Source organism: Chelonoidis abingdonii, chromosome 14 (genome assembly GCF_003597395.2).
Source record: "Chelonoidis abingdonii isolate Lonesome George chromosome 14, CheloAbing_2.0, whole genome shotgun sequence".
Classification (NCBI taxonomy): Eukaryota; Metazoa; Chordata; order Testudines; family Testudinidae; genus Chelonoidis; species Chelonoidis abingdonii.
In genome coordinates this window covers 733,443-743,557 of record NC_133782.1, presented here as the reverse complement: position 1 = coordinate 743,557, position 10,115 = coordinate 733,443, and the positions used below count along the sequence as shown (strand labels likewise).

The following is a 10,115-nucleotide window of genomic DNA, read 5'->3' as shown; positions in this document are numbered from 1 at the left end:
ATTCAGCATGTGCCCCTCCGTGTGCTTCCCACAGTGAGTCCGCCCAGGCGGGGTCCTGGGGAAGCCAGAGGGTCCTGCACCCCCGCTTCACTTCGCAGTCAGACGTGACTCTTAGCCAGCCAGTAAAACAGGTTTGTTAGATGACAGGAACACGGTCTAAAACAGAGCTTGTAGGTACAGAGAACAGGATCCCTCAGCCCGGTCCATTCTGGGGCCCAGCGAACCAGACCCCCCACGTCTGCCCTCACTTCCCGTCCCCAGCCAGCTCCAAACTGAAACCCCCTCCAGTCCCTCCGTCTCTGGGCTTTGTCTCTTTCCCGGGCCAGGAGGTCACCTGGCCTCTTTGTTCACCTTTAGCCACCCCCTTGCAGGGGGGAAGGGCCCCAGCCATTTGTTGCCAGGATACAGAGTGTCGGCCATTTATGCACACTGGAGACTTAAGAAATGCATAGGGGAAACTGAGGACCCCACACAGATTCAGAGGAAACATTAAGAACAGTCCCACTTTGTCACAAGGCCCTGGCTAGGTTCTCCCTGGCAAAACTTTCGCAAAAGCACAGCACGTACTCCACCACTGATTCTCCACAGAGGGAGCCTTTCCCTTCCCACTCAGCCCAGCAAGTTCGGGGTCCCTCACTCTTCTCCCATACTGCAGTTAAAGGGGTGAACCCTGTAGATTCCTGGGGCACGTCCCTATAAGTGAACAGCAGGGAGGGTCAGCATTCGTCCCAGTCCTGCAGATGCTGTTCCATAAACGTACTCAGCATCATGGTTGGTCCCATTACACCTTCCCACTAGCTGTTGGACTGAGGGGGATGTGCTGAGGCCCAGGCGGTCCAGGCTCCACATTTCCCCCACAAGCCCTGGAGCAGGGCTGACATGAAATTAGACCCTTTGTCTGTAAGGCCTTGCTGGTAACCCCACTTGGCTGAAAATGGTCAGTGGCGGCACATCCGGAGGACAGTCACCGGCACTGTGGGGTAACGAAATCCACCACTACCAAACTACATATCTTCCGACTGGGTTGCCCTGCTAAGGGACCCCCACAGCCACCTCTGAAGAGGTCCTGTTCGGAGGGTCTCAGGGCTGGTAGGGTTGCCAATTTTGGTTGGATGTATTCCTGGAGGTTTCATCATAGAATGTAATTTTTAATTCCTGGAGACTCCAGGTCAGGCCTGGAGGACTGGCTTTACACTTAGCCTGGGTTCTACCCACCACTGAGAGGGATCACAGGCAGGCAGTAAAAGCTCCAGCCAGTCCATGTTCTGCAGCAGTCTTGCCAGGGGCACTGGATCCCCTGATGTCCTGAGTGAAGATGGGCCAAGCACAACAGCCTGCAGCAGCACCTCTGGGGAGCTATCAGCCGCCTCCTGATGCCCTGAGGTTCAGTGTTCCCTGGGAAACCTGTTCCTGGCACAGGACTCCCTCTCACACAGGAATCTTCCCCTGCTGTCCTCAAGAGGGTGACAGCACTGTGGCCAGTCAGGGCCCTCCTGTTCTGAAATTCAGCTGCTGGGCAAGGAATGTGAGCTGTGCATCCGCACTGGCTAGGATCTGAGTCCCAGCACTGCTTGGCCGTGACTCAGTTTCCCCACCTGTCTACAGAGTCTCAGCCCTGCCCCAACAAGCACATTTCCCCAAGCCACAGGCAGCAGCTTGTTAGCCCCATCATTTGAGGTCAGGATTGTGGGGCGGGTGAGAGGGTGGGGAAGGACTAGGACACTTGAGCAGTGTCTGGCCAGTTGGGAAGCTTTTCCCATCAGCAGCACTGCAGGGAGCTGATTCTGCTCCCCATCCCCTTTGTGCCCCTCCTGGGCCTCCCCATCTCAGGTAGATCCTTGCTACAGGCCCTGTAGCCAAGGGTCCTGACACAGCCCTCGTGATTACATATTCACTGGGCACAAACTGAGCCAGTTCTAGCACATCAGGCTATACAAGAGTCACCGCAGACCCTTGTCCCAGTGTCCCTGGACCCATTTCCCAGCCTGCTGTACAGGATAATAATGCGTTTACTCAGTGCACAGCCTGTGAATGGGCTACCCCAGCACAAGAGGGTTGCGAGCAGACGCTGCCCATCGCACCACACAGAACCACAGGGACACTGGCCCCACACAGCCATTCCCCTAGGCTGGGCCGTCACCAAGGTAACTCTTTGGTGGTCCCATTTAAAGTCCATGCATCTGATGAAGTGGGTTTTTTACCCACGAAAGCTTATGCCCAAATAAATGGGTTAGTCTCTAGGGTGCCACAAGAACTCCTTTTTTTTTTTGCTGATACAGACTAACACAGCTACCCCTCTGTAGTGACATCTGTGTCATCATGGCATTTGAGGAGAGAGTCTCCCAGCACTGGAGTAACTGCCACATTCCCACCCCCGGGCCTGGTGCACACCCCAGAACCGTTTCTGAGAAGCCACCGGCATCAGGCTGAACTTGTGCAGTGGAGTCTCTTTGACCTGTTCCTAGTGCCAGGGATCATTTCTGTGCGGCTCTATCATTTGGGAGAGAGTGCTGGGGCAAGAGTGGAGCTGGGCTGCCCAGCCTGATGCAAACAGCAAGCCTTGTGCCAGGCCCTGCGGTAGGGATCACCGTCTCCCCCGCCCCATTGGTCTCGAGGCTCCCTGCAGAACTGGCGTCCCATGGTCCCGCCCCATGTACTACTGGTGGAGGACTCGCGCTCTGCTTCAGCTCCAGACTTGCGTCATGCTGTTGCTGCGGCTTACCCTGCAATCCCTCTTGTTTGCACTGGTTCTTGTTGTCAGAAGTGTTGTCAGATGCTACCCGTGTGGTGCTCTGCTGTCTCCTTGTTGGTATCACTCGGCTGCGTGCGTGTGCTCGCCCCGTGTGCTGCCCCAGCTCTGCAGATAGCTGATGCAGCAGACCCAACGAGAACCCCCAATGACCACAGACTCTAGTAAGGTGCAAAGTCACGTCTGCCAGGTTTATTGCGATCTCGGACACAATGGCAGTTCCCTGTAGGTTTCTTAGCCTAACTCAGGGCATACTACGAGGAAGTGCCTCTTGGCAATGGACCCGGCTCAGTCAGTGGCAGGACTTTCCACTGCCCCCTCGGCCGGACAAAGACACCGCCCCAGAGATGCATTCTTATACACAGGTACAAACAAGTTATACATCACTCCTGACGTATTGAGGTGCAATCCCTCTATGTAGTAAGGTGCCACCTCTCACCTTGTACATGTTGGTTCAATCAAAACAACTCTATCCATCATTTTACCCTTTTGCCCCTGTCATTGGGATGGGTCGGCCTGTTCCTTGTTATCTGTGTGGAATGTGCAAGTATGTGAATGTTCTTATCTCTAGTGTTCAGTACCTTTTAGGTACATATCTTCTAGCAGCATCAGCCCTTTCCTTGCCAGCTTCTGTGAGCAGAGACTGCCTCTGGCTCACAGCTTCACTTTGCTTTATGTTAGCAAAGTCTTGACCATTACTTTAGTTCAGGCCTCAGGCCTCGTACTGGGCCTTTATCAGGGCCTTCACTTGCTACAGTTCTCACAGTCGGCTAGTTTCTGTTGCGCCAGCTGAAGGACCTTCATGCTCAGTGCCAGAGCTGGGGAACTGGGCTGTGGGGATGCCCTGTGACTGCTGCTACTGCCACTCTTGTCTTTGGTATCTCTCAGACCCCCGGCCTGAGGCTGGGCCCCAGCTCCTGGCCTGATCAGCATTCCCCAGCCCTGCAGTCAGCTGTGCCTCATTTAACACTCTCTCCCTGCTCTGCGAGGGGGGGAACGGACACCATTTTCTGGCTAGTTCCTTTGGCTAATCTTTTTATTGCTGCAAGTCCTGGCTGGTGCTTTCAGCATCCCATTGTCTCTGCAGGGTTCCCATTGAGATGGGTGGGTTCCAGGCAGTCCCTCATGACCCAGTCCCACCTCCCCACAGACAATTACAAGACTCTGTGCTGCCCTAGGAGCTGCACTGTAACCCTTCTGTACCCACTGGGGAGCAGTGTCAGGGTGATCCGCACAAGTGGTCCATCGACAGTTCATATGTATATTACAGACGATTCCCACATTTGTAACACATTTCCTTTGGTGGGCCGGCTAGTCTGGGATTGAGGGCCGGTTCCCCCCTTTGGTGGGTGTCATGGACTCACAGAATGTGCTCCCGTGCCCCCTGAGCCTTAGCATGTCTGTCTCTGCCTTGGGCCCCCTCAGGGAGTCCACGTGCTCTGGACCGCCGGGGCCTCCAACCTCCGAAGGGGACGATGCAACCGTGTTCTCTAGACCAGAGTGACCCTCAGCCAGCATAAAACAGGAGGGTTTATTGAGAGTTGAACACAGCACAGGAAACTCTCAGGGCCTCAGGCCTGGCGTCTCTCAGCCCAGCACATCCCAATCTCCTTGCAGCCAGGGGGGCTCTGCTCCCCCTCTCCAACCCACAGCCCCCCTGCTTCCCAGCTGGGCATCTGAGATCCCCAGACCCAAGCCCCACCTCTGTCCATTGTCTTCTCTCCAGGTAAACAGGGTGTCAAAAATAGATAGCTAAGGGTTAATGTTTCTTTTACCTGTAAAGGGTTAACAAAGGGAACCAAACACCTGACAAGAGGACCAATCAGGAAACCGGATTTTTTAAAAGCTTAAGGGAGGGAATTTGTGGGTCTTCTTTGTCTTGGGTCTGTGTCTTTTGTCTGTCTCTCAGCTATGAGAAGCTTCTTTCTATCTGTCTAATCTGTCGTTTCCAACTTGATAGCGTACAGGTTAGAAAATACACTATAGTTTATGGGTGTTTGGGATACATGTGTTAATTGCTGGAATGTTAAATTGATCTCTTTGGAAATAGGTTTTTATTCATTTGTTTTTTTAAGAATGATCCGTAGTATGTCATCTGAACAGAGAAATTTGATGTCTTGTTGCTTCTTTTTTTAATAGAAGTTTTTCTTTGTAAGACTTGTCTTGAGTTTTTCTCGTCTGCAGTGTGGGCGGTAGGAAGGAACAAGGGAGGAAGTCTCATTGTGTAGTTATTGGAGGATAACTCTGCACACCAGGGAATTGTGGAGGGAAAGAGAGAGAGAGCATCTGTTTGCCTTGTTTGGGTTTGGCGCTTTGTGGAATAGAGGAGAGATCGCTTCTTAGGTTGGATGTAAAGAGATGCATCAATACCATCTCAGGTTAGCCAGAGAGGAAAGTCATGGTGGAGGGAGGGGAGAATGGGTATGCCCTTGCGGTAAACCAGAGTTCTGGGTCTTGGGGTCCCTCCAGGGAAAGTTGGGGGACCAGAGTGAGGCAGGCGCTGTAATTCCTGTCTGGTGGCAGCGAGATAAGATCCAAGCTGGTAATTAACCTTGGAGGTTCGTGCTAAGCACTCAGATTTTGGACGCTAAGGTCCAGATTTGGGAGAAAGGCTTATGATACAGAGTCATAAACCCCATGCCTGGGCTTTCCCTCTTCTGTCCTCTGGCATCCTCTGGCCGGAACCAGCTGGTCAGGTCACCAGGGTCCTCTCTTCACAGCCCATTGTCCTCCCACTGGCCAGAACTGGCTGCGACTCCTGAGCTGGGTCTCCGGGTCACCAGGTCATGAGTCGCTGGGGTCTCCATCCTCCAAGCCATTGGCTAGGGTCCCAAGTTCCCTCTCCGGTCCTCTGTACCAAAAAACTCCCTCTCCCTTCACCTCGTTAAACCAGTAACACCCAGGAACACTGAGTCCCCCTCCCTCTGCATACCAACCATTGGAAAACAAAGTGGATCCCCCATAGGAAACAAGGAAAACAAGAAACTCCCCCATGTCATCACAGTGGGCCAGCCAGGCTTGGATTGGGGACCAGTTCCCCCCTGTGGTGAGCCAACTGGGCTGAGATCGGGGGCCGGTTCCCCCGTGTGCTGGACTGGCCAGGCTGGAATTGGAAGGGTTCCATGCAGGGCAGGCTGCCAGCACTCCATCTCCCCTGGCAGGTCTGGCGTAAATGCAAGATGCGCATCTTCACGGTGGCGCAGATGGACGATAACAGCATCCAGATGAAGAAGGACCTGACGACATTCCTGTACCACCTGCGCATCACGGCTGAGGTGGAGGTGGTGGAAATGGTGAGAGCTCTCGTGCGGCCCAGCCCCAGCCTGGCCCGGCTCCCTGGCCTTGTGGCTGGCCACTGGCTTGGGCCTTGTCCATAGTCGCTGCCCTGAGAGGTGGGTGCGGAGCTGCCCATGCTGAGCACTGGGGTCCCCAAGGGGCTGCAGGGGAAGGGCCAGCCAGGTGTTTCCTGGGTAACAGGGGGCACTTGCCCATGTGCCGGGTGGTTCTGGGGCCCAGGGCTGCTGAGCACCTGAGCCCTGGGCTTGTGGCCGTGCCTCAGGCTGAGCCGGGGGTGCTGTGTGGGCCGAGCTCCCTCCCTGGGTGATGGCGCATCCTGTCCCTGCAGCATGAGAGCGACATCTCGGCCTACACCTACGAGAAGACCCTGGTGATGGAGCAGCGCTCGCAGATCCTCAAGCAGATGCACCTCACCAAGACTGAGCGGGAGCGAGAGGTAACTGGGCTCCCTGGGTGAGGCCTCTGCCCGGGGCAGGTTGTCCCCCCCAAAACGCTGGGGCCTGCACCCCCGGGGGCAGCAGCTTTGCCATGTCAGCTGGGCCATTTGAGCCATAGGGGCTGCTCGTAATTGTGGTGCAGGCTTCGCAGCTGGCGCTGGTCCTGAGACCTCTGAGCAGTGACCCCTCTGGCCAGTCCTGAGCTCCCCCAGCAATGACCCCTCCTGGCCTGCCCTGAGCTCTCCCCAGCAGTGACACCCCCCCCCGGCCTGCCCTGAGCTCCCCCCAGCAGTGACCCCCTGCCCCACCAAACCAGACCTGAACTCTTTTCCCTCCGGCCAGCCTAGAGTTGCCCTTGGCTGTGCTGCCCCCAGTGTCCCCCTGTGATGATGCAGTTCTGGTGGGACCCTACTGAGCGTGCCAATTCAGGACCAATTGCTCAAACAGGGCAGTCACAGCCCAAGGCTGGGGTTTTTCCACCTCTAAGGCAAACCAAACCAGCCAGACAAAGAAGACTTCGGTTTCACCCCACTGGCTAACCACAAGTCACACAAGCAATTTCCTTGGACACTCCAGTCTCCCAGTATCACCACCAGTGCCACTCGTCCTGGGGATGAATGGTTATGAAAACCAACACCCCAGTAGAAGAAAAAGGTTCTCTCGATCCCAAAGGACCAAGCCCCAGACCCAGGTCAATATACACATCAGATCTTACCCACAATGACGCTGTTGATCCTAGAATCTAAAAAGCAAGTTATTCATAGAAGTGAAAAGATATGAGATGAGAGCTTGAATTGGTTAAACGATCAATTAATAAGTATGGCAAAGTCTTAGTTAGTGCTTGTAGACTGATGGATAAACTGCAGGTTTAAATCAAGACTCTGGAGCAATACCCTGGGATGGTATGTATCTTGGCAGAGCTCAGCTGTAGCAAGTCTCAGAGGTAAGAAGGATGAAGACAGAGGAATAGGATCAGCTTGTATAGGACTTCAAGTGTAAGAACTTCTTTTGTTTCCTACTGTGGAAAGTTACAGCAAAATGGAGTCTGCAGTCACATCGGCAAGTTCCTGCACACCCTGCTGAGTTACAAGGCGTATCTACCTCCTCTCAGTGGGTCAGTTGTGTAGCTGATGGTCCTTAATGGGCCATCAAGCAGGCTGGGCAGAGCTGACACCAACTTGTCTGGGTGTCACCCAGAAGCACAGCACAAATTTGAAATACAGACAGTATAGAGCCAATACTCATAACTTCAGCTACAAAATGATACAGACAGACAGACAGACAGCATAATCATAACCAGCAACCCATAATCTGGTCTTAGACAGCTTATATGACCCCCTTTACATAAGATTTGGTGCCACTACAGGTCCTTGGTTGCAAACCATGTTCTATATTGTCCCACTTTATATCAATAACATCACACCCCCATCACCTGGTGGGGCAGGGATGGAGTAGCTCGAGTAGGCTCTGTGCTGAACTTGCTCCCCCCCAAGATCCCAGCTGGATGTACCCTGCAGGGACCCCTCTGGTCTCTGGCCCGTGGCAAGTTGGGTTTGCTCAGTGACCTCCCATCTCCATCCCTCCCCATACAGATTCAGAGCATCACAGACGAGTCCCGTGGCTCCATCCGGCGCAAGAACCCTGCCAACACCCGGCTGCGGCTGAGCGTCCCAGAGGAGCAGGTGGGCGACAGCGAGGAGAAGCCGGAGGAGGAGGTAAGGCCGCATGCTGGGGGGAGCCGAGCCCCACAGGATGGGGAGCTGGGGGGCCGGATGCTGCAGAACTGGGGGGTTATGGGGAGTGAACACCAAGAGGACCAAGTGCTGGGGGGCCAGAGGGAACTATGGAGTCTGTCACGGAGTTCCTGGGTGATGCTCTGGAACTGCTCCCGACAAAGCCAGGCCAGACTTTGGGAGCCTCCTCTCCCTTGGAGCAGATTGTCCCCTGGGCAAGAAGCTCACATGGTTTCACTTCCTGGGTCTCTCCTTGGAGCATTCAGCATCCTCTGCCCCTCTGTGCGCTTCCCACAGCGAGCCCGCCCAGGGGGGGTCCTGGGGAAGCCACAGGGTCCTGCACCCCCACTTTGCAGTCAGATGTGACTCTCAGCCAGCCAGTAAAACAGAGGTTTATTCGATGGCAGGAACAGGGTCTAAAACAGAGCTTGTAGGTACAGGGAACCGGACCCCTCAGCCAGGTCCATTCTGGGGCCCAGTGAGCTAGACACCCTTGTCTGCACTTCACTCCTTGTCCCCAGGCAGCTCCAGACTGACACCCCTCCAGCCCCTCCTCTCTGGCCTTTGTCTCTTTCCCAGGCCAAGAGGTCACCTGACCTCTTTCTTCTCCCACACCTTTAGCATCCCCTTGCAGGGGGTGAAGGGCCTGGGCCACTAGTTGCCAGGAGACAGAGGGTCGGCCAGAAACTGAGGCACCCACACAGTATTCAGGGGAAACATTAAGAACAGCCCCACTTTGTCACAGAGGCAGTGAACAGCAGGGTGGGGCTGAGTACTGCAGGGTGGGGGCTGGCAGGGCCAAGTGACATGGGCCTGGGGCACCAGGGGTCTGGCAGGATGGGGGACTGGGAAGACCCCTCCCCGCTCTCACCCACTCCCTCTGTGCAGGTGCAGCTCATCCATGATAAGAATGCCACAGCCTTCTCCAGCAGCCCCCAGTCACCCAGTGACGAGGCAGAGACGGCCCCGGAGAAGGTGCATCTCACCTGGACCAAGGAAAAGTCTGTTGCGGAGAAGACCAAGAGCAAGAGCCCCGTCAGCCCAGAAAGCATCAAAGACTTCTTCAGCATGAAGCCGTAAGCTGCACCCCCCATCAGAGACCGGTCCCCAGCCGAGCCAGGCAGCCTGCCCAGCGGGCCTGTCCCAGGCAGCGTTGGCATGGGCCTGCCTGTGTCCGCGCTGGAGCCAAGCGTGGGAGCTGGCAGACGGAGGCCAGGGAGCTCCTTGCCAAAGCCGGCTCCAGCTTTTTTGCCGCCCCAAGTGGCAAAGCCAAAAGAAAAGAAAAAGCCGCAATCAGCGGCACTTCAGTGGCAGCTCCACCATGCCACATCATTCTTCAGCAGCAATTCGGCAGCGGGTCCTTTGCGCCGAGAGGGACTGAGGGACCCGCCGCCAAAGACCCGGACATGCTGCCCCTTTCCATTGGCTGCCCCAGGCACCTGCTTCCTTTGCTGGTGCAGATCTGGCCTGCGCAGGGTGGGTGTGGAGCCGGTGGAGACCAGCACAGCAGTGTGCCCAGGGCTGCTGGGAAGGGGGAGGCTGGCAGATGTGGGAGCTGAGCAGTGAACGGGAACATGTGCTGCAGGGGGTGAGGGCCGGGGCAAGGCAATGCGGTGCTGATGAGCTCTCTCTTTCTCTTTCCCCTGTGCTGCTGCAGGGAGTGGGAGAACCTGTAAGTCTGAGTTGTGTGTGTGTCCCATGTGCCAGCACCGAGGGGAGCAGGTGGGGGCTGTGGGATCCTGCCACTCCAGTGCGGGGCCTGCACCCCACATTGCTCCCTGCTGGGGGTCCTCGCCTGCTCCACACACTGCCCCCTGCTGGGGGCCTTCACCTGCCCCACAGACCGCTTCCTGCCGGGGATCCTCACCTGCCGCACACAGCATTTCCTGCCGACAGAGG

At 55.8% G+C, this 10,115-nt stretch overlaps 1 protein-coding gene across 1 annotated transcript in view; it reads left to right on the top strand.

Moving 5' to 3' along the window:
- Positions 1-10,115, top strand: part of SLC12A5 (solute carrier family 12 member 5) — a 119,949-nt gene that overhangs the window by 107,426 nt on the left and 2,408 nt on the right. Inside the window, exons 19-24 of the mRNA XM_075072416.1 lie at positions 4,934-4,941; positions 5,911-6,042; positions 6,375-6,482; positions 8,076-8,198; positions 9,105-9,292; positions 9,874-9,888. Coding sequence (XP_074928517.1) covers positions 4,934-4,941; positions 5,911-6,042; positions 6,375-6,482; positions 8,076-8,198; positions 9,105-9,292; positions 9,874-9,888 — 574 coding nt within the window. The remainder of the gene's footprint in view (positions 1-4,933; positions 4,942-5,910; positions 6,043-6,374; positions 6,483-8,075; positions 8,199-9,104; positions 9,293-9,873; positions 9,889-10,115) is intronic.